This window comes from Psammomys obesus, unplaced genomic scaffold (assembly GCF_907164565.1).
Source record: "Psammomys obesus unplaced genomic scaffold, mPsaObe1.curated_primary_1811, whole genome shotgun sequence".
Classification (NCBI taxonomy): Eukaryota; Metazoa; Chordata; class Mammalia; order Rodentia; family Muridae; genus Psammomys; species Psammomys obesus.
The window spans coordinates 12,688,862-12,713,474 of NW_026586816.1; the positions used below are offsets into that span (position 1 = coordinate 12,688,862).

Sequence of the window (24,613 nt, forward strand, 5' to 3'; positions counted from 1 at the left end):
TGTTTCTCAACTATTCATGTTCATAGAATAACCCTAAGATTTCGTTAAAACACAGTTTACTGATGCTACACCAGATATTCTCACTTAGAACATCTGGAGTACACCTGGAACTCACCATTTCTAGTTAGATAATAAGATGGCACCAGTCCAGGAAGCATGCTTGGAGTATGCGCAGTGCTTTGTGAGCTCGAGAGCCCACATAAACTCAGAAGCATGTGAGCTGTCAGCCTGTGCTGAGCTTCTATTGTAGGCCAGCTATAGGGAAATGCATTTCTGAAAGAAAAGGTAACACCATGTAGGAGAGGGAAAAATAAATGCTGTGCTTACTGGAGACATGAGACTTTTTGGTGTCTACTCACTGGATATCAATTTTGGTGAGAAAATGTTCTTCCTCTGCTATTATGCTTAGAATTAACTTTCTCTTAGATCTTATGGATTCTGTGTTCGACCCTAAGCTTGCTGGCCTATCTCTTGGCTAAGACTGCTCCAAGTGCCATAGGACCAGAAGCGGAAGTGGTCTTATGTCACCATCCCTGCAGGAGAGTCAAGTAGGACCTCGTGCAAGCAATTTCTGTAGGGATTGTTCTCAGACATCTTAATGGTGATGAAGGTTAGGTCAGTGACAGAATAAGAATATACGGCCTCAGCCATAGCTCTGCCTGACTCCATGCAGCAAGAATAGAACCAAGAAATCTTTTCCTTCTTGTCCTGATACCAGTCAGTCATTAATGGCAGGCTGCCTTGGGGCAGCGCAGGGCATCATGTCCAGTGACATTGGTAGCACTGGCTACCATAAGGACATTGTCAGCTACTGCACCCCCCACCTTATCACCTTCCCATTTTTCTCTTAATTTCTTAGTGTATGGAAGTACGAGCCTTATATCCTTTCCCTTTCTTCCTTTTCTCCTCTCTCCCTAAGATTGTCTTACTTACAGTTTCTAGGTAATATTTACACATCTGTTAGGCCTTTCAGGGCCTTTAACCTCTCTTTTCAAAATGCCACAGCATTTTCATTTAGTGGCCCCAAGTCTGACCTTGTGGATTCTTGGAGAGCCTTGGATCTCCCTCCCTCTGGAACTTCATATCTCTACCTTATCTTCAACTAAATAAGGGCAACTGCTATAATATTTAGTGGTTTGTGTTAGTTTGGCCATCGCTTACCCTACTTTATTTAAACATAGGATAATTCCCAGGGAAGAAAATCTGACCACATATCTCTCACTTAAAACCTTTATGGATGCTTTCCTCGGCAAGTCCAAATTTTTTCTCTTGATTTGTAGTATCTTTCAGGCCCTGATGTCTGCTCACCTCACTTCTCACATCGTCGTAAGCTTGGAGAGTTCTGAAATGCCTATTCCCTAGGGCATTTGCATGCCTACGGCCCTGGTCCTTATAGTAGGTGGGGAAAGGCTGCTGAAGACACCAGATCTAATCACTGAAAACTGTTACTGTTATAGGATAGGAGATTCTTTGAAAATGTGGTTACCAACAATCTTAAGAGGAAGAGATTGTCTGAGATCATTTATGTGGGCTCTGAATGTGATCACATTTTGTGATCAGAAATGTCTTCATAATCCAGAAACAGAGGGGAACCTGACACACAGAGAAGATGATGTGAAGATGTAGGTAGGCAGAGTGATGAGGCCACAGCCATAGGAGTCTAAAAGCTGTCAGTAGTTGGAAGGAGCTTAGAGTGGAGCTTCCTTCAAAAGTGGTTTTGCCAGCCCGAACTTCAGACATCTAGAACACTGCAAGAATGCACCTCATTAGGAAGGGATCAAGCTGGAGTAGGAAACTCACACAGTCGAGGTGCCACCTGGCACACTTGTCCTACCCTCAGGGCTCCATCAAGATGACTCCTGTGTCTTCAGCTTACATGTCACCTCTTACCGGGAGCTTCTCAGATTCCTCTTCCTACCACCTCTAGGGTCCAGTTTGAGCAGAGTGCTGACCTTGTTCTCCCTTGAGTCCTCGAACAAAGCTCTTCGTTATTGTCATCGATGTGTTTATCATGCATTTTTTTTGGGTATGACTATTTCTAGATCAGTCTCCTTTTCAAATTTTAAGTCCCTGGGGGCCTTCTTAATTTTTCAGTCCCCTGGTTTTGCCACAATGCCAGGTATAAATGGCCGATGAGACACTGTTTCCTGCCCTGAAAGGGATGTTGATGTTTTGGACTTGTGGCTAATGTGGATAACAAGGCTTCAGATCACTGGCCCCAGGTCCCTGTGGGTGAGGTAATTCCCCTGGGTGAGTCAGGAGTGTGCAGGCTTTTCCTTCCCTGCCCATCACCTTTTCACTTCAGCTCTGCAGCCTCTGGAGGCCTGAGGCCTGAGGTCCCTTTAGCTTCTCACCTACAGAACCAGAGTTTATTTCCACCCTGGCTCTTTTTATATTCTCCTTCTTTCTTAGCTCTCCTTTTCCCGCCTCCCAAACAACAGTGACTCACACCCTCAAGCACTGCTCTCTTTTTTAACTGTTTTTAGGCATCACATGATTTTTCTCATTATTGCCTCTGGCCTAGACTGTGGTTGGCCAACAGGCTGTTATTTCTTTGGGACCAAACTTTAGAGTGCAAACCAAGTGACATTTCACTATATTGGGGTCATGCTAGTGTTCTAGTCATCTACTCTTGCTGAGGAGGTGGCAGCTGAGCATAGAATTTGACATGAGTGATTGGGTTCCAGCTAAAGGAATGATTTAAAAGCATCCCTTGACAGTTCTTCTCCTACCAATAAGCGTGTCAAAACATAATTCCTGGACTAATATGTTGTCAAATATGCATTCTTCCCTAAAACCTCACAGTCTCTCTTTAGCATTAAAGAAGGTAGATAGTTGTTTTTCATCTCTCTCTCTCTCTTTTAAGCTCCAAGTAGAAGGATTAAAAAATGACACAAAGTGATATATTTTGTACTCTTTATGTTGTTTAGAAGCAACTGCAATATTGTAATTATGAAATCTGAGTTTAGGGGAGAGTTAAGTAATTTATTCACAAAATGATAGGGTTAACTATTGCCATAGTTTGTATCTTAAATGTCCTCTCAAAGCCTGTGTGTTTAAAGGATCCAGGATGACCCTATTGAGAAGTAGGGGAAACTTAAGAGAAAGTCCTAGTAGAAAAATATTTGTGGCACACCCTTGAAGTAAAGATGGGACTTAGTCTCACCCTTTCTCTGTTTTTTGTTTGTTTGTTTGTTCGTTTGTTTGTTGCTTTTTAAATTTCCCAGTCATGAGGTGAGTGGTTTCCCTCTAACTTGTAAAAATGAAAATTCATTTCATAGGAGAAAGCCTAAATTTGGAATGCTACCATAGTGATTTCCCATTATAACATGGCTGCCTAGAAAAATGTTTCCCCAGGGTCAGCTTTGAAAATACCCAGTTATTCCTGCAACTGTGTTCCAAGGAGACCAGGTCACATCTCAAGCCAGAAGCTGAAATTGGCAGTTCTGTCCACACAGTGTGGGTTTATAGGTGTGCAAAATGTGAGTGTCCTGGGGTTGTGTAGGCTTGCATCAAGATCCCAGAAAACTGGGATAAAGAAGTACACGGCAGGGTTAGATTTTCTGCAAGGTGGCTCTGAGAAGCCAGTTCATGAATCAGGGAACACAAAGCCTTGTAACAGGGATGGACTTGAAGATACTAGAGATGCCAGGACTATAGTACATCCTCCAAGAAAAGCTACACTCATGGGATAGAGCTAGGCCAAGAAAGAAGCCATATGTCATTTAGGTGGTAAGAATTAGAGAGTTAGAATTGCCTAATGTTATTAATTTGTCTGATCCTATCACCTGCTCCAGATACTGGACAGGGAGCTGCAGGATTTGATGTTCGCCCACCTCAATATGTCTTATTTTAGTTTGAATGTTTATTGTTATGGCCCTTTTCTTCCCTTTTGGAATGGGAATAGTTACTTTGTGCCATTATACATGGAAAGTATGAAACCTGGAGGTCTGATTTTGTAGGGATTACCATTAATAGGTTATCTTGAGTTTCATAAGAGACTTAGGACTCTTAAGTAGAGTTGGAACTGTTATGACTTCGGCATCTTTAGAGTTGGAGTAAATAAATACATTTTGTGTTGTGAGGTAAAAATGAGGTATTTGAGAACAGAAATGGAATTTTATGATTTAGAAATAATGTGTTTGAGTGTCAAGTTGATGGAGGTGGACCTGTGATGGCTAATTTTGATGATGAACTTGCTAGGATTTACGATCACCTCGGACACAAATCTCTGGATTTCCTGTGAGAATGTTTGTAGAAAGGTTTAATTGAAGTCAGAAGATAGAGACTCATCCTGAATTTGGGTTGTATTCCTCATTTTAATTAGGGAGGTGGGGGTAGATCTAGAAGAGGTTGGGGGAATACGATCAAAATACACTGTATGAAATTCTCAAAGTGCAAATTAAAAAAAAATCAATGAAGAAAGCAATGGAACAGAGCACCAGAAGTCACCTTTCTTGTTTCCTGATGTAGCTGCCTCATACACCTGCAGCCATAGCTGGAGACTGTCTTAACCCCACATTCTTTCTGCCATGGTAGACTGTGCCCTCAAGTTGTGGGCCCGACTTCCTTCTTTCCTTTTTACCTTTTCTTTCCTTCCTTCCTTCCTTCCTTTCTTCCTTGTTTCTTTCCTTTCTCCCTCCCTCCCTTCCCCTACTCCCTTTCCCTTCCATATTTTTTTCCCATACCTTTCAGGTATTTTTCTACAGTACTGAAGGAGAAAAAAAAATTCAGGCCCTGGTCTGGTCACCCACAGCCATTGTATTATGACTGCTTAAATTGGAGTTTGTACTTTCTCTTGAACAAAACCTTTGAAGGATTGAGAAAACATTCCATGGGCAGGTTAATGTCTCAAGCTTACCTTGGGAGTGGTGAGGAGAGCTGGACTCTCAGGGAGGAATTGAGAAAGGTTGTCCTGAGTCTGTGCTGTTCCAGATATGCCAAGTTTAATGGGAGAAAGAAAGGAGAGATATTCAGAGGTGGTGCTGACAAGACTTAGAGGCTGAAGTAATGAGGTGGTGGTATCTGGCTTCAGTCCCAAGACTGAGAAGCTTACTAGGGGATGGTGATGAAAACTTCATTGTGGGTCTTGTGAGACTTCATTGTGAGACTTTCAAGGGCCTCAGTGATCTGGAAGGATGTGTAGCAGGTGGGCAGAGATGTGCTTTGCCCCCAGAAGAGAAGCCTGACTGCCATACAAACCTAGTTTTAGGATTCTGCTGCGTAAAAGCAGTTGCTGAAGTACCCCAAAGTTGGGTTTACATACATTGCATTTGAGAAGCTGCCTGAATTTGGTTATTTAGGGACACACTAACAGTTAAATGATGAGAGAACAAATAGAACCCAAAGAAGGAGCAGTCAGAACAAAGATATCTTCACACAGGATAGGAAATATTTTAAAGACAGAGGCTAGTGATACCAAATATCCTAGAGAAGCAAGAGTAGCTGTGGATTAAACAGTTTTGTTTGTTAATTTTATTCTCAAGGATTTCACCAAAGGCCAGGAGGAATGAGAAAGAGATCACTGAGCAGATTTAAAAAATAAATGAAGGATCAGCAAAAAGAGGCAATAATTAGAAGTTTGACACCTAGATGAAAAAAATTCGGCTTTACATTGTGTAATTACTTTTTTTTTCTTCATTTTTGTAGTGCTAGGAATCAAACTCAAAGCCTTATGTATGACGGGCAAGTGTTAACCTATTGAGCTACAAACCCAGCCCAGAGTTTAGAAGACAGTGCCTGAATTTAGTTGCCAGGTAAAGCCCAGCAGTAGAACTATCAGAGGTCTCTTGGCCCCTCTCTCTGACTTAAGCAGTGGGTGGGCAGACAGTTCTCAGCAGTTGTTAATTCACTTCAAGCTAGCAGAATCTTGCTGGTATTGTGTACCTTGGGCTTCTCCTTCTGTCTTGGGGCTTCTCCAAAGCCATGGGCAGGAAGAGCTGCTTAGTTAGCTTTGGGCACACAAACTTGGTATCATGGAGGAACTAATACTCTTGGACAACCTTTTATGCAAGGAAATGAAAGCTGATGAACAAATGTTCTTGTCTCCCATCAGTCACACCACTGTCTAGGATAGTGACTTGGCAACATTTATCTTGCATTTTATTTGTTTCTTCCTTACTTAACCCCTTTACTTCTGGAATTAGCTTCCAAGAAAACTACCCAAGTCTTTATCAAAACTTTAGGCTCTATTTTGAGAAAGTCTAAATTAAAATGAGAATACCTAAGATAGTTTATATCTAAGGTGGTTACATACATATCAACAACATGTATCTAATTTCCCAAACAATATTCTGTTGCTTAATTAATTGGCTATATTGTATGTCATATGACCTAGCTCCTCGGAAATAGGACCAAAGGTGAATACATGGCAGAGCTCAACTGGTGTAAACTCAGGCTGCTCAACAACCAGTGCTGTAACTTGCTGTGGATATATGATGAAGCTAATGATATGTTTTCTCTCTGAAAATTTGGCTAGGAAATGTCTTAAGAATGGGAGGAGAACTTGAGTCTCTGATATGAAAAGGCAGGGTAGAGGAAACAGTGGGTTCCGTGATAAGCATCATGAGGGAGTGAACACAAGATAATAAATCAGGTGTGGGGTTTCCATGTAGCCCATAATAAACACAGGAAAGAGCAAAGCTTTTTATTGTGTTAAGCCACTAATCCCAGTTCCTCTTTGCCTGAAGACTCTTTCATATTATTCTTTCCTATAGACCCGGGAGCCTCAGTAGTCAGTGTGGTCAGACAAAGATGTCTCATGGGGAGGAGCATCTTGGATGCTACTTCTCAGTCCTTCAGACTTACATTTTGCTCTTCTTCTTCTTGTTGTTCTACAGTGGCAGTGTTAGCTTTTGTACACATTATCACCAGCTTCTTTTCCCCAGCTTCTAGTGAGTTCTGTATATGGGAGGCCTCAGAAAGGCCGGAGGGAGGGAGAGTATCGCATTTATTTCTTCTTCTCTACCCAGTTTTGCTGCATCTTTCTATTCAAGGCTGTGGCTTCATGCTGGTGCATGTGGTCCTCTCCATAAATAAGACTTTCTTCCCCAGGTTCCAGTTCAAAGGGCTTGCTCTCTACCTTGTGGGATAAGAAGGGGCTCCCAGGGTGCTTACCCCAAGGAACTTCCCCCCTTCCCAATTCCTTAATCAGTCACACAGCTTTACTAGTCACCCCTGCTGTTAAATGTTCTTCATATTTCTCAGTCATGACAAGAGGCTATCTGGGAGACAGGTTTTGAAACTAGAATAGGAAACGGAAGTACTTTGAATACTCAGTGGTTTCTGACTGTGATGTCCTCTCACCCTTTGAAGTATGCTTCATTTTGAAATGGAACAGTTGAAGGTGCACCTCTTGCAGAATATTTTAGGATTTTTGTTTGTGTGGATGGGCCACCATGGAACAGAAAGGAAAGAAAAAGGTGGCAGAGGATGGGTCATTTGTATTTGGAATGCCAAAGCCTGATGATATTTGGGATTGTACGTTGTTATAATTTTTATAACTATTTAATAAGCGTATGATTGAAGTATAACATACAGAAAGAAAGGTGAGAAGATTCCATATTGAAAGGCTCGGCAAGTTGTCACTCACTGATTACCTTCATGTAACCAGCACTCTTGGCAACAGGAGGATTTTAGCAGCATCCTAGAAACTTCCCTTGCTTTAGTCACTGCCTACCTACCCCAAAAGGAACCCACTGTTTTGACTACTAATGCTGTGGGTTTTTTATTCAGTTTCATATACATGAATCGAACAATATGTATTTGTCTTCTTCCATTCTGCACCATGCTAGTGATAATTATGTGTGTTGCGTCAGCTTGCTGTTACTTACTCTCATTGCTGTTTGTCTTCCATGATTAAACAACTGTAATCTGTTTCTCCATTCTGTGGCTGATGAGCACTGGAGTTGTACTTTGGGTGTTATGAAAACTTTATTTCCTTGTGTGTATGACGCATGTGTGCCTGGGCATATGAGTCTTTGGGGGAAGGTCAGAGAAGGATGTTAGGTGTCCTATTCTGTTGCCCTCTGGCTTATTCCCTTGAGACAGGGTCTCTCACTGAACCTGAAACTACATAAACTACATTTAAGCTAGGTAGCAAGGTCCCAGGATCTGCTTATGTACGATTCCCAATGATGGGGTTACAGACATAAGAAGCCTTACCTGACTTTTATATGGGTGCTGGGGATTTGAACTAAGATCTTTGTTTGCTCAACAAATGCACTTACTCATTGAGCTATCTCCCAGGCTCTGCTATGAACATTCTTTTCTATGACTATTCTAATGCATGTCTCTGGTAAATAAAAGTATGGATTTGTATTTGGTAGATACTTACAAATGACATCTCTGAGTCATAGAGTATGTACACATTTAGCTTTATTAGATCTTGCTAGTTTACTAAAGTAATTGTGCCAATTTGTACTGCTTCTGCTGGATACCAGATTTTTAATATGCCCTACTCTTTTAAAAAAGATACAACCCAAGCTTCCCTTGAAGTTTCCATTTTCCTCCCCAGTCTCTAGAGTACTAGGACAACAACTGTATATGACCACTCCCAGGGTGTCCATACATTTTCTTACTTCAATAGTCCATGATTTTTCAGCTGTTCTCCAGGACCCTGGAACAAAAGGGACCAGACAGATAACTACTGATCTAGAGTTCAGGTTTTTTACTCCAGGACTGAGGACAAAAAAAAAAATCTTCATTTTTTTTTTTGTTTATTTATTTTATTTATTTATTTTTTCATAAGAGAGGCTAGTATCTTGCTCTGGGGCTCTTGGTGGGTTGACAGTTAGAATTATTGAGAACAAATGTAGGAGGTACTAGACTATTATGTACATTTGAAGAGCATGTATAGTGTTGTAAGAATGTGAAAGAGTGGAGGGTGAAGAATTTTGGTTAGAAGATGATGCATGTTTGATGTGAGAGCCATTTATTTTGGAGAAATCTTATAACAATAGACACTCAAGATAAGAGCATCATGGTACAAGACTATAGTCAAGGTTATTTGGGTGATGACCGTGGGAGAAAATAAAGGAAGAGAGAGAATGGACAGAGGAACAGTTTATTTTGGGATGATAAACTAGAAATAACCCAGTAGTCACAATGATAAGCTGAGTTGAAAAGCAGTCCTTGTCTTCAATTCTTTATGGTTATGTAAAAGTCCCCTTTCTTTGTTTTTAATTGCTGAGTAGTATTCCATTGTGTAAATGTACCACAATTTCTGTATCCTTTCCTCCTTTGAAGGACATCTGGGTTGTTTCCAGCTTCTGGCTATTACAAATAAAGCTGCTATAAACATGGTTAAGCAAATGTCCTTGTTGTGTACTTGAGTGTTTTTTGGAAATATGCCTAGGAGTGGTATAGCTGGATCTTGAGGTAGCACTATTCCTAATTGTCTGAGAAAGTGACAGATTGATTTCCAGAGTGGTTGTACAAGTTTACATTCCCACCAGCAATGGAAGAGGGTTCCCCTTTCTCCTCAACCTCTCCAGCATGTGTTGTCACTTGAGTTTTTGATCTTAGCCATTCTTCTGGGAGTAAGGTGAAATCTCAGGGTCATTTTGATTTGCATCTCCCTGATGGCTAAGAATGTTGAGCATTTCTTTAAATCCCAGAAGCAGAAAGACACATAAAGTCTATACTCACTTATAAGTGGATACTAGACTTATAAGCTAGGATAAACATACTAAAATCTGTACACCTAAAGAAGCTAAAGAAGAAGGAGGACCTGGGGTAAGATGATAAATCCTCACTTAGAAAGACAAATGGGATGGATGCTGGAAGAAAGAGAAAACAAGAAACAGGACAGAAACCTATCATGGAGGGCCTCTGAAAGACTCTACCTTGCAGTGTATCAAAGCGGATGCTGAGATTCTTAATCAAACCTTGGGCAGAGTGCAGGGATTCATATGAAAGAAGGAGGAGTTAGTAAGATCTGGAGAGGACAGGAGCTCCACAAGGACCAAATATATCTGGGCACAGGGGTCTTTTCTGAGACTGAATCTCCAACCAAGTACCATTCATGGATATAACCTAGAAGCCCTGCTCAGATGTAGTCCATGGCAGCTCAGTATCCAAGTGGGTACCCTAGTAAGGGGAATAGGGACTGTCTCTGACATGAACTCAGTGGCTGACTCTTTGACCTCTCCCCTCCCCCCCCCGAGGGAGGAGCAGCCTTGCTATGCCACAGAGGAGGACATTGCAGCCAGTTCTAAAAGAGATCTGATAAGCTAAGGTCAGATGGAAGAGAAAGAGGACCTCCCCTATCAGTAGACTTAGAGAGGGGCAGGGAGGTGATGAGGGAGAGAGGGTGAGATTGGGAGGGATTGAGGGAGGGGGCTACAGCTGGGATACAAAGTAAATAAACTGCAATTAATATAAAAAATAAAAATTTAATAAAAAAGGGAGAAAAGTCCCCTTTCATATGTCTCTCTTGTCTAACACTATCCCTACTTTAAAAACACTCGGATAGTATTGAGGGTGAACCTAGGACCCAGGCATGCCTAGGCAAGCTCTCCTAGCTCCACCTCCAGCCATCTTTCCCAATGGATCAGTTTTACTTGTGTTGTATGCTGAACACACCTTCAAAGCACCCTTTCCTTTTTTTTTTCAGCCAAAATTTCATGACTCAAGTCAAGCAGGTTGACCATTCTAAACTTCTGAATTCATTCCCCATGACTTTTACCTAAGCAGGCTCCCAAATGTGCCTGCCATGCATTTTTCCTTTATGAAGTATGAGCATAAATGAGTATGCCCAGGCAAGTATTCCATAACATTGCATGTTCAGAGTGTGCTTGCCTGTTAAGTAAATAAAAGCCCCATGTGTGTGCTTTATAAACAACCGCCTGCCTTGCCTACCTGTGGCAAGTAATGAATCTTTCCCCACTCTTTTGTTCCTTCACCATGCTTGCTTTGACTTTGACTTTGTATTTTCTTCCATGTGCCCTCACTGTCTAGTCACCCTGTGCTATCTTCTACCATGATTGTTTTACTCTGGCCTCTATCTATCCCTTCCTTTTTTACACCTTACATAGATTCTCTAGCTTGTTGGGTTTTCAGAACCTAAGCAAACACAACCAAAACATTTCCCCCCCTTTTTTTGTGGTCATCCATATCTTAATCCACTAACAACATCTGTCCTCCAGATTGTCCTAGAGTAGGGGATATAATCCCAGCCTTGGAAGGAGGCAGGATTACTGTTAAGAGTATGAGGCCAGGCTGGAGAGATGGCTCAGCCGTTATAGGCTAGGCTCACAACCATAAATATAAGAGTATGAGGCCAGCCTGGATTACACAGTGAGTTCCCATGTAGCATGGGAAATAGGTGAAGTTCCTGCCTGAAAACAGACAAACACTACCCTAATAGTAACAACAAAATGTTTTTCCTTCCTCTCCTCTTCTTTTTGCATTTGTAGTTTTTTCAGAAGAAGCTCTTTCAAATAAAAGCTCAGTTAAAGCCCTGTAGGTGGAATAGGCAACTGTGGAACTATTCTTAGGATGTGAATGGTCTGTCTAGGGTTGAACCTAAGCAGTCTTCATAGCTGGATGTTATGGTGTAATGAGGAACCTTGCTGTCTTGATTGATCCTTCATGTTTCTCTCACAGCCTGTGCTCCTTATATGTGTCAAATTCCCTTGCTCTGGTTATTTTACCTGCCATAGTGCTAGCAATAAGTTTCAAACAGACCTTAGCCTTACAGAGGGATGAATTGACCCTTTGCACCTCAATGTTACCTGTCATGTTGGTCCTGTTGGGCAGAACCCCCTTGGACTTTCAAGTGTACAAGCCAGGTAGAAGGTGTCAATGCCACCCTATGACAATCCATGGCCAAATGAGATGCCCTTTCATGTGTTTCCCTAGAAAAATGACCCATATTCCTCCTGCTTCTCTGCTGTCCCTCAGTCTCAAATACCCATGTACCTAATGACATTAGCTTATGTCATAATGCCTTCTCAGCATCACTCCCCAAGGCATCTTTTCATTCTCCTATCTCTCTTTCCTGCCTTCTGAATTTATACTCCCAGATGCACGTTTTTACTGAGGCTTTACATTCTGAAGGACGAGCCTGCACTATCCTCCAACTTAAGAAAAACACTTCTAAGGCATGCCAAAGTTTCTTCTAGGTTTTCAATAATTGCTCTGGAATAAAATGAGGCTATAACAGTTGGCTGAATTATATCCATCTAAGAACTGCTAATTGGTCTAAGGGAAGAGCAGCCAGACTACTTGTATTTAAGGTACTTTAATAAAAGTTCAGAGAGTAGAAATTCAAGCAGGCCATGATCATAGAAAACAAGATTTTTGGTCAGGGGTACAAAATCTGAAACCTCTTGGAGAATGTATTTGGCCTAGTTTGGAGTTTTGCTTTTGATAACAAATGAGCCTCGACAGCTTGAAAACATGCACCACTGGCACTCGCTTCATCCTTTCTAATCTGGCGATTGTCACAGTCCCTTTAAGAAGCCAGTGGCGCTGTGGAAGGCAGCAGTCACCTCCTACACCCCACGCCTGCAGACACCCAGGGAACATCTTGTGTATACTTAAGCTGTCTCTTACACACATAATTTGGTTTTCATCCTTGACTAATCCGTCTTGTTTGCCCCGTTAACAAAGAGAACAGTATATTTTTAAACAGCAAAGATTGGTAAGAAAAGCAAAACAAAGACTCCCACAAAAAAATTAAATCTAATGTAAACCTGCACAAAATAGCAACAAATAAAAGATGGGGAATGAAGGCACAGAAGTTTCAGACAACGGGTATTTATCAAGCTGTGGCTGAGAAGCCAATCTTATTTTGTATTTAAGATTGTTTGTTCCAAGCTCTGGGTATTTAGGGGTTAAGGGCAGTGGCTACAATCCTCCTCCTTTGGAGAAGTGGGATTAGTTTTGACATTTCAGGATTAAGGTCAGTTCCATCAACAGGCTGCCACATTTTGTCAGACACCTGCCCACCTCTACTAACACCCTACTTCTGATCTTCAAATCCTCCTTGTGCTGCTGTGGAGAATATCCACAGGGTTTGTTCTACAACAGAAATGACTTGCCCTTGACCTTTCTTTTTTACTAGACTCCAGGACACAGAGGAGAGGAAGAACTCTACATATCCCTGAGGATGTCAGAGTAACTGTGAGGGTAGCTTTCCCATTTAGCCCCATAGCACACACTGACAGCTTAAATGACCTGGGAGCTTTCCCAAGAGCTTGAATCTATTTCCTCATCTCTTGGCTATGTATTGGTATGACAGTTACGTTGGCCAATATGATGTGGTAGAGTAAGGAGCCTGGGTCTCAGGAGGACATCAACAAACTCTAAATGGCTTTTTATAGAAGGAAAGACCATATAGAACCAGAGGAAGGCTCAGCAAGAGATAGCCTATTGTCTCACAGTGGGTCCCCAGTTGACCACAATCACAGACCAGACGAGATTAGAACTTTCTGCCAGGCTTAACTCAAAAGCCAAAGAACTGAGAGCCAAATAAATTATTTAGTATTTTAAGATGCAATTTTTTTATACAGCAATAGCTAAGAATACTTAACCTCCACTGTATTCCTCAGATCCTGTTGCCTGGTTTTCTGTACTATGAATTGTATTGGCAGGAATAATAGACTGTGTTTGGCAACTGTATGGGGTAGCATCATTTGTTTCTCACAGTAGCATAAAAAATACTCCTAGTTTTCAGGGCAGTATTTGACTTGTGACATTTGGGCAAAAATCAGAGACTGCCTATCCTTTACCTGTGACAATATAGTGCATTAACTACCAGTTAAGAAAATGGAAATCCATGGGCTGTTCTGGTAGAACCAATAAGGGTATGAAACATCTTTAATATGAAACTAATTTATTTTCATTAAAATGAAATCTTGTGAGAACATCATATTCCCAGATGAGTAGGTTTCCTGATTAGAAGTGACAAGGAAGACCTGTTTAAACCTGACAATGTTGCTGATTGTGTTTCCTCTCACTGTGTCACCTGGTGGCACATATCATAATAAGGCATTTTAAGGGACATAATACCTTTTGCTCTTCCTACTACCCTGTAAAATAGAAGGCAAGAGATTATTGTAGCTATATTGATTAAACACATGAGACTAGGGATCAGAGAAGCCTTAAGTTGCTTAATATTTCATTCACAGCTTACTGCTGGGTAGTAAGGAGCATAATGCCTTTGGCAAATATTTAGTTTTTGGTTTGTAGGAAGATACAGTGATGCATGGTGGTGGAGGTAGGTAAGACTGGAATTCCCTCAAGAACTCAATGCCCTACAGCAAACTTACAGCTTGACATATGCTGCCTTGCTCTTCATGGAGGAAAACCAGGGTTTAAATGCTAAGTGCACATTTCACTGAAAAAAAGAGGGACTCAGAGACTATACAGTAGGTGGGAGGTAGCACGTCTCTCCAAGGCAGTGTTCATGGGGAATGCTTGGGAATGGCACACATCTCAGAAAGTTTTCTTAGCTGGACTCCCATAGACCAGGATGCCCACACACAGGTTTAGAACCTCAGTTTATTTGAGTAGATGTGTGGGAAAAAGACAAAGAAAAGGCAGCCAGTAAAGAAAGGGATCAATCATGTAAGCTACCACATGAACAACCAGACATGGATCTAGAATTCTGGGAGGTAACGTAGAAGCCATCATGAGAGAGAATCTGTGTCTTCATCCACCCCACCCATTTTTTCTTCCAGGCTCCATCTGAAGGCATGACACTACTTCAATGGATATAAATAAAATTTCCTAAGTTTTTGTTTCCCTAATTGTTATATTCACAATATTTGCAACAGGACCTGGATCGTAATAAAGCTCAGTGTTTTTCCACAGAATCAACTAATCTGGGCTCACAGGGGCTCACAGAGACTGAACTGCTAACCAGGGAGCCGGCGTGGGCCTGTCCCAGGCCCTTTGCACATGTTACAGTTGTGTAGCTTGGTTTTCTTATGAGACTCCTAACAGTGGGAGCAGGAGCTGCCTCTAACTTTGTTGCCTGACTTGGGGACCCTTTCCTCTTACTGGGTTGGCTTGTCTAGCCTTAGTGTGAGAGGATGTGCTTGGTCTTACTGCAACTCAGTATGCCATGCTGGTTTATATCCACGGGAGGCCTGCCTCTTTCTGAACAGAAACACAGGAGGAGTGGACTGGGAGGGACTGGGAGGGATGAAAATAAACAAATACAAAATAAAGCTTAGTTTGTTTGTTTTTTTTTACTGCAGGTGAATGAAAGGTAGGCTCTCCAGGACCTCCTGAGAACCCACCATTCTGTCTTTCTTGATCCTCAAGGAGCCCAGTGTCTCTTGGAATTTCCTGGCTTGCTGAAGTAACAAAGGTATAACTCCAAAATGTGTTTCCAAATGCTTCTAGAGTTATGTACATCTTGCTTGAATCATACCTTATCATTTACTAGCTGAGATATCTTGCTCAGATAGATAATGTTTTCATTAGCAAAAGGGGACTAATAATCCCAAGTTTGCAGTTTTGATAGAGTTTAATGAGTCAACGCAGACAAAGCACTAAACACAGAGCCTGTCCTGTGCTTAATGGTCACAGAATATGCATTCCTTCTCTTCTCCCATCAGCACAAGCATCACCTTGCTAATGAATCAATGACACAGAACTGGGGAAATCTAGTTAAAGCAGATTTTTGAATAAAAGGGGGATAAAAGAAAAAAAATATGGCCAGGAGACGAGAAGCAAGGGCAGCTGCTAAGGAAGTGATTCACATCAGGTGAGTTACCACAAGAGCAACTGGAGATGGATCCTACTGGGGCAGTCTGGGAGGCAAAAGGTTGATGCTCACAGATTATGCATTTTATTGGATATAAAAGAGATAGAGAAAAAAGATGACTCAGAAAAAGAGATGATTCAGTGGTTAAGAACACTGGCTGTTCTTCCACAGAATCTAGGTTCAATTCCCAACTGGGAATCACAACCATCTATATCTATATCTATATCTATATCTATATCTATATCTATATCTATATCTATATCTATATCTATATCTATATCTATATCTATATCTATCTCTATCTCTATCTCTATCTCTATCTCTATCTCTATCTCTATCTCTATCTCTATCATCTATATCTATATCTCTAGTCTCAGGGGATCCTGTACCCTCTTCTGCCCTATGTGAGTACCACCCATGTACATGATGTGTAGACATTCATGCAGACAAAACACATGTTCACATAAAATAAATAAATGTTTAAAGGAGGAATGACAAACAAAAATGGGCAGGAGATAAAAAGAGAGCCTCCTGCTAAGAAGACACAGGGGCAACCTCTGATCTTATGGAGGAGGGTCCTTTGCCAGAGCCTGTTGCGGGATATTTAATCCCATTGTAAATCCCAAAATCATGAACTGTAAAACCCTGTTTCTTGCTTGGTGTGGTTGAACCCTATCACATACCTTCAATCCAAGAAGTTTTTATTGTAAACAGGTAATTATGATGTGGTTTACCTAGCCCTAGCACACACCTTTAATCCAAGAGCTTTCTGTACACAGAATTTAATAAAGTTAACCATAGGTCAAGAAACCAGTTGACAGGGATTAAAGAGTAGGAAGGACTTTGAGTTGAGGGTGTATTTAAGACAGGTGGAGAAGAAAAGGCTTTTAGCTTAAACTCTGGCTTTAGCTTAGGCTTCAGCTCCTCAGCTCTATGGCTTTTGAGGCTTTGAGCTAGCAAATCTTTGTCCTTGGCTTTTTTGGCCTTTTCCTCCTGGGCTAGTCAGTTGAGCTAGTGAACCTTTTGGGTTTTTTCCATCCAGACCCGAGCTGAGAAGGTAGGTCAGCTGAGTGCTTTTTCTGCCTCTCTCAGCATCTGCCTTCTGAGTCTTTACTGGTAAAATATAATGGTTGGGATTCTCTCTCTCTCTCATTTTTTTTTAAACTACAAGTGCCTAAGTGGAGGAAGGAGAATATTTAGTCTTTGCAGCATTCTATAGTTATATTCTTAATGCATTTCTTGGGTTGCTATATTATCTGGAGAAGAGTCATCCCTGAAGCATCCATTCTACGTTAGCAAGAAGTAGCTGACTGTGTGAGAGCCAAGCTTGGACAAACACAATTGTCAAAGCACATATGCTGCCCAGAGAATTACGTGGTAGTCTTAAAGCAAACTGCCTGCACTGATTTTTCCTGTGAAAACCCACTCACTCTGGCTGAGAACAGATGGAGCTTGGAACATTCTGCACAGCCTGAATATTGACCCCCCTGTCAGTTCTGACATATGCAGAACATAATCACCTTTTTTGTCTTTTAGCACCCTCTCTACTACCACGATTTTAAGAAATAGATGCACTCTTGCTATTGCTCCTTTGAAAGAGTGTAAAATCCTGCAAATACTTTCTGAAAAGGACAAACTTATCATTGCTCTTCTTGCTTCTTTATTGCCCTTATTAAACCTTGGGAGAGACTCATGAGTAAAATTATCCAGTTACCACCGCCAACCAGGATAAATGTACTTGCGTTACTACTATAGGTTATGGAGAGAAATAGCGATGGTGGAGGACATATTAGGAGATGGTGAAGAGATGGTATAGTGGTACAGGCAGTGGTAGCCATTGTGGTGACAAGGACAGTGGTAATGGAGGTGATTATGATGTGCGTATAACACACGTACACACGTGCACACACAAGTTATGTTTAAAGATGATGATGAAGGTGGAGAGGGTAGATATGCCAATTTAAGAGCATGAAATGATACAGGCACTAGGAACAGTAAAAATAGTGTTAGGTAAGGTGGTGGTGCTGAGGTAGAGGTGGCAATGACTGGCAAATGTGTGGTTATAACAGAATTAAGGACAGCTTCTCTCACAAGAATTTGTCTACAAACGTTCAAAGCAGAATTAGCCATAATAGGCCAAAGGAGATATGGCTATAACTATATATGTTCATGAACTGAGGCACAGTTGAATAAAGTATATATACACATAATGAAATATTATTTGATCACAGAAAGGAATAGAATACTGAGATATGCTACAATACTGACAAACCATGAAAACATCATGCAAAGTGAAAGAAACCAGTCACAGGAGCCCACTCTAATGTTCCTTATATAGAATGTTCATAGCAGACAATAGAAAGAGCTGGCAAATTAAACTAGTAGTTGTTTTAAGTTGGAAGAAGTTACCACTAATAGATGTGGGATTGGGGGGGTGATAAAGATGTTCTAAGACCAGATTCTCCATCATTGTGAATGTACAAAATGATTACATTGCATAATTCAATACCTTCTCCTGGAACCATAACAAAACCCTGGGCTTTGTGCATGTCATTTATGTGTTCTACCATTGCACTACACTTTTAGGTAAATGGGTGAATGAAGAAAAATGTGGATAGTGGTGTTATAATGATGAAGGGGTGAAAATTGGTTGATGGCAATGCTGGGGAAGGGGAAAGAAATAAGAGTTACCAATATTTTGAATACCCAAGTTTACACAGAGCCAAGACTAGAGTACCTTAGACTTTTGTCCCCTAGGAATTTTTTTTCTATGAATGCTGGAAAACTATGTGTCTCATGGCTAACACTGAATTCACACACAACAGGTTATAAGAACCAAGCCAAGGTGTCTGTTGTAATTGGAACTGTGTTGAAATGGAACATCTTTCTTTGGTTTTCAACCCAGTATCTACAACCAGCTTCTTAGGAGCAACTGAATAGAATGTGCAGACTTCAGTTGCCATTGTGAGCATATCATCAGATGGGAGCCAGTAGGTGGATTCTATAATTTTTAATAATTTTGAACTAGCTACAAAAATGTCAATCACTTCACAAACCAACAGAGGAGACAGAACAGATTTAATATACATGCTATAATGATATTATCTCACAGTTAATCTATATTTCATTCATTTATATAATTTTTAAAGGTTTCTTTATCAGCTACTAAACATCTCAGCAATTTGGTATGCATAGCTCTAGATTAAGCAACAAAGAACCATACTGATGACAAACCACAGGGAAATGGTGATCAACAAGAGTCAGACTTTGAAGATCTGCATCTTCTCACCTTCCACGGCAACAGTGTTGTCTCCAAAACATGGCTTGCAAAAGCAGCTAACAAACCCTATAGTACATCCATTTCACATAGTTTCAGCCAAACATATATTTTGCTAGAAATGATTAATGGTATTTCAAATTCATTTTGTGTGTGTGTGTGTGTGTGTGTGTGTGTGTGTGTGTGTGTGTGAGTGTGTGTGTGTGTGTATGTATGTGTGTGTGTGTGTGTGTGTGTGTGTATGAGAGAGAGAAAGGAAAAGGGACGATTATGATCAGTAAGTCTGTATGTTGACAGAAATAAGGGGACACAGCCGCAGGTTTTGCTGGCACGACTTAATCTTGACAGGGCCCCAATACTGAGCATGCGCAGTCAGTCGTTGCTTTTTATGGTTGCTGTTGTGTGTGTTTCCTTGTCAGTATGCTACTGTCATGGAAATTTTTTTTGTTTAAGTAGGAATCTAAAAATCTATTTAGTTCTCATGCATAAATCACATCACTTTTAGTGCAATGTCTGTTATGTAATTTCACATTGTCTAATCATGAAATCATAAAGACAGATAATATCCATGAGGAGCTAAAGACAGCACGTTTGGAGAGACTCAGAGCCTGACACCGAAGAAAGGACTGTGGCAGTGGCTCTGTGGAATGTCACAGTTTTACAAGAACAATACTGTGTATTGAGAGAATCAACAGCACACTGAGCATTCCTAAATTGTTGTCATTCAGCAAACGTCACTGAGAAAAGAAAAAAATGAGACCTAAGACATCTTAGGTTGGGAATTAGAGCCATCAGATGATCACTATGTACAACTCTTGGAAAGAAAGAGAGCCAGAGAGAACAAAAGACACACAGTATCATTGGGAAGCTGACAGACCACACGGGACATTTACAATGGGGGGCAACTGACTGTGCAGATGTGTGCGTGTGCGTGTACATGTGTGTGTGCAAGACCTACTAGGTAATACCATGAGAAAAGCAGGAAGGAGCTCTCTTGTCCAACAACATTCGGAGGAGAGCGCAGCAGGAGAGCAAATTTAACCACTTCCCAGCATCTTTGTTGCACGTTGGTTGGCTTCATCGATTCTGGTTTTGTTGGAATCAGCCTAAAAAAGAGGAAAAAAGAGAGGTCTTAGTTTACCCCTTAAAGTGCCATTTTCCCTCAGGGTCCACTCAAGTTCTTCTGTGAAACCACCTTGAAACTTCCCCATTCAGAATTATCACTCTTTCTCCCAGGATCATTGCTATGGCCTTACATGGACAAGGTCACAGCAACTTGACTTGGGTTTTCAACTGTTTCCCTCATTGGATAGCATCTGTGTTTTTGAGGACAGAGTTATATAATTTATCTTTCTATGCTGGAAAGACACTCACAGGCTCAATCTTTAAGCCCCAGGAAATTAACTGACCATGAAAAAACTGAAGTCAGCAAGAAGAGGCAATTGCTCTTTCCATCACAAGTGTAACTCTACAGCCTGGCATGCAGAAAGCCCCCAGGGAAGCAGAGTTGTTTTTCTAATGACCTGTTGTCACTTACTGATCACAAGCTATGCACCTATGCCCTCACATTACAATCTCTACTGGGTAGGGTCTTCTATGTTCAGTTTAAATTTGTGAATTTCTAGGACAGTGGAGTCATCCACATTCAAACAGACATTTGGAATGCTGAACTTATTTCTACATTATTCACAACTGAATTATCTGACCATGGTTCTCTATCATCTCTTTGATTAATCAAGAGTTGGCTTTAAAATGAATGTTTACATCGTAAGAGAGAGCATTGATTTGTCCTGATTATTCTGACAGTTATTTTTGATCCCCAGGCTCCTCATTTGGAAAATGGATAAACCCCTCCAATTTTATTTGTTTCCCAAGTCCTTCTTCTGTACCTACAAACTGTATCATGAATAATCATACTTTGGTGCAAAGAAAAATTACTAGCTCAGACAAATTTGAAATGTTTCTATAGACTAAATTGTGCCATTTCCAGACTGAGCTCAGAGACACAAAGTAAGAAAATAATCCATTTTAAAAATAAATGTCATTTCTGAAAACAAATGTAGACTCTCTTGTTTATGAATGCACTGCCTGGCCTTCCCAAGGCAGTGTGGGGTTATTTAAGTAGAACAGAGGCAAATCTTGGTATATTCTCAAAGGCCAAGATGGAGCTGGAACACCTTTGTCCAGTGGGTGACTGCGAATCCTCTTAACTTCTCTGAAGCACATTCACTTTTCAGAAGTACCACATACTTTTTATGTTATGAAAAAGAAATAGCACCTTTTAGAAAACAAAAACAAAACCAGACCTGACAGAATCTCCCTTCAGGTATGTCCCTTGGAAAATGCATCTGTCTGTGTTTATCTTTGAGGATTTTTTTTTCTTATATGGAGGCTACCCCATCCCAGTCTTCCTGTTTGATTTTAAAGAAACCTAAGCTTGGTGACACTTTCAACATGTGCCAAATGATTTCCCTGTGTGAAAAGATTACAGTGTCCACTAGAGAGCCCAGACAGTGTTAGAAGGAGCTACTGAGTCCCTCTTTCTGATCCCTCAACTCTGAGGCAGGTGGAGTGCTGACTCAGATCAGATATTGAGAACTGTGTGCTAACTATGCCATACTTTAGCACATTCAGATTCCAGCGTTGAACTGTTCCCTCACCTCCCAGATCATAGAGCTGGCAAACAGCAGATCCCTTTTAGAGCCATGACCTTAGATTTCAGGCTCTATGTTCCCACTGGGGGAAGACCCCAAGGACTACCTGGCTATATCTCAACATGCCTACTTCTGCCAGCTTTACTTTGAAGTTTGCTTCTTTAGCACCAGTTTCCATAAAGCTTGGGATGAAAACATACTTCTAACTTCCAGTTTTCTGGAAGAACTATGTGCATGTAACTTTGAAAGATTATATGTATAAATGCCCATAAGCAAAAAAAAACACAAAGCAATCTCTTTAAAATCTGCAAGAATATGTCAAAGGTCTTATTGTTTGAACTCCTGAGAATTCACTATCAACCCAAATGGTGATGAGAAAAGATCATGACGGGGGAAGTAGGGTGAAGATCGCTGATGGGACCAGGAAGAGAAGAAAACTCTCTTTGCTTTGCCTACTGTGTGGTTCTAATTCAATCCTACACATGCAGAGACTCTGGAATATAGTTATCAGAGACCAGAGCTTCAGAAAAGAGCTTGAGAAAAGGGAGTCTGCTAACAGTGTAGCTCAATAGCATGACCGCCTTCACTCAAATGGTCTGTGTTTAAATCGCATTCAGATTGTGATTTTGGAAGTGCGGGTGGGATAACTTCTATTTCAAACGTTGGCCACGCTATGCTAATTGTTGAAAGGCAATTATAAACTCTCTCTTTGCCTCAGTAACTAAGGAGTCTATGGTTGGTGCAAGCCAGAACAGCTCTTTCCCATAAATATGCCTGGCTTTACAAACTTAACTCTTTATCCCTGTGTACACCTTTATTGGTGGGGGCTGGAGAGATGGCTCAGTGGTTAAGAGCACTGTCTGTTCTTCCAAAGGACCTGGGTTAAATTCCCAGAACCCACATGGCAGATCACAACTGTCTATCTCTCAATTCTAAGGGATCTGACACCTTCACACTAATGCTCATAAAAAAAAAAAGAAAAGAAAAAAAACCCCACCTTTATTGGTGGCACTTAATACAGAAGGTTCTCACCATACTAGAGAACTACAATGGCATCAGAATATGGACTCTGCTGCCCTTTCAGAAACAAATATTTCTTTTTCCAAGTTCCTGTAACTCAAAGTTTTGACCCCTTTATGTTAGCAAAATATTTCTTCTCTGGGACCTTGTTTGGGCTTTGTTGAGTTACCTGCTCGTTTCTGAGTCAGTTTGATCTACGGACAGTAAATAAGCACTTCCTGTTTTCTAAGATTGTTTTCCTTCTGGAAGACAGTTCAGCAATTATTTCTCTGTTTGTTTTTCTTCTGGGGCTATAATGGCTTAGGTCAGGCTGAGTTGGCTCCAGCACTTTTGTACCTTGCAAAATGATTCCAAAATCTGTTGGCTGTCACAGCATTAAAAGCTTTATCTTAGCAAAAGCTGCTTAGCCATTTCAAGCATGTTGTAACTTGCAAACATAAGCAAAGTACAAGTATTTCACCAGCCAGCTCTGACATTTGTGTAGGTCAATCAGGCAAAATATTATGTGGTTGTATATTGTTTATCTGGAGCACATATGACACAATACTGGCTATTTATCCTTTCACGGCACTGAAGGATGCTTGAGGATCAAGAAACTACTACTTAGTTTGCAATTTAAAGGGTCTTGAAAATTAACCCACTCTGCTCTTGGAAAAGGAAAAGATATTATAAAGAGATTCAAGAACTCAGGTTAAGAATTACAGTGTCTCAAAGTGAATAAGCACATAGCATAAGACTAGCCAGACATAAATTACACACATAAAATCATTGTTAAACTCTTAATGCACCTATCTCTCCCTCTTGCTATTTAAACAGTTAAAAAGAGAACAATTTATATTCAGCATGCTATTGTAGAAGAGAGGAATGCATGGAAAGGATCGTCTGATTTTTATGATGAATAGTTCATGGTTTTAGTGTCCTGATATGAATTTCTTGGCAGTAAGAATATGATTCGTCTCATTTCCATGTGTTCTAAGTGCTTAGCACATGCCTAACATGGAAGAGATTTAGAGACATACTGACTGCATTCAATTGTATAGTATGGGGCTAGGGGTATGGCTCATTGGTGGAATGCTCTTTTAGCATTCCCAAGGCCCTATGCTCAATACCCAGTACCCACAATAAATCAAAACCCAAGCTACATTCTAATCATTCATTCCAGTTCAGTTGTGAATCCCATGTTTTTGTCTTAGAATATTAAGGATAAAATATCCAGCAACTAATGTGCCTGGGTACACTGTCTCCTTCCTAATGGCAATCAGTGACTTCCCAAGAGCTGTGGGCTCACCTTCTCCATGATCCTGTCAATCTGGCGATTCTGGGTGTCGATCTCATTGCCCATGTCTAGGGCCATATGACGGAGGTTTCCAATGATGCCGCTCACCTGCTCCAGGTTCTCATCCATTTCATTTTCCCGGGCATCATTTGTTACCCTGGAAGCCAAAGAGCAAGGTTGGAAGACAGAGAAAGAAAAGACAGTTGTTAATAAGGAATAGAGCTTGTGGAAAGTTTTAAGACACCTAGGTATATATCTTATTCTTTTTCAATATAGCAACATAACTTAACATCTGTCTGTCTCAAATATAATTTTAAAATTGGTGTTTCGAGCTCAAGGTGTAGCTTAATAGGAGAATACTTGCATATTAATATAGTTAACTGTATTTGGACCTTTGAACTCTCTCTCTGTATCTTTCTCTAATAAGGTCTGGCTATGAAGCCAAGTCTGGATTCACCCTCCCCATCCTGCCCAGTATTAGCAATGCACATATGCACCTCTACACCTGCTTTGACTGTATAGTCCTATAAAGGCATATTCAGTGCATCAAAGTATTCATTTTTATGATTTCCAAAACTACATAATTTCCTCCTTCATATATGTTTAATTCAGTTATTTTATTTATATTTAACGTGTGTTTGTGTTTTGTGTGTGTGAAGGTGTGT

The 24,613-nt window shown here is 40.7% G+C and overlaps 1 protein-coding gene across 3 annotated transcripts in view; it reads right to left on the reverse strand.

The window, feature by feature from the left end:
- Positions 1–19,154: 19,154 nt before the first annotated feature.
- Positions 19,155–24,613, reverse strand: part of Snap25 (synaptosome associated protein 25) — a 73,371-nt gene continuing 67,912 nt past the window's right edge. For all 3 annotated transcript variants that reach the window (XM_055602627.1, XM_055602628.1, XM_055602629.1), the window contains 2 exons: positions 23,961–24,105; positions 19,155–20,104 (listed from right to left, as the gene is read on the reverse strand). In XM_055602627.1, coding sequence (XP_055458602.1) covers positions 20,036–20,104; positions 23,961–24,105 — 214 coding nt within the window. In that variant the 3' untranslated portion in view covers positions 19,155–20,035. The remainder of the gene's footprint in view (positions 20,105–23,960; positions 24,106–24,613) is intronic.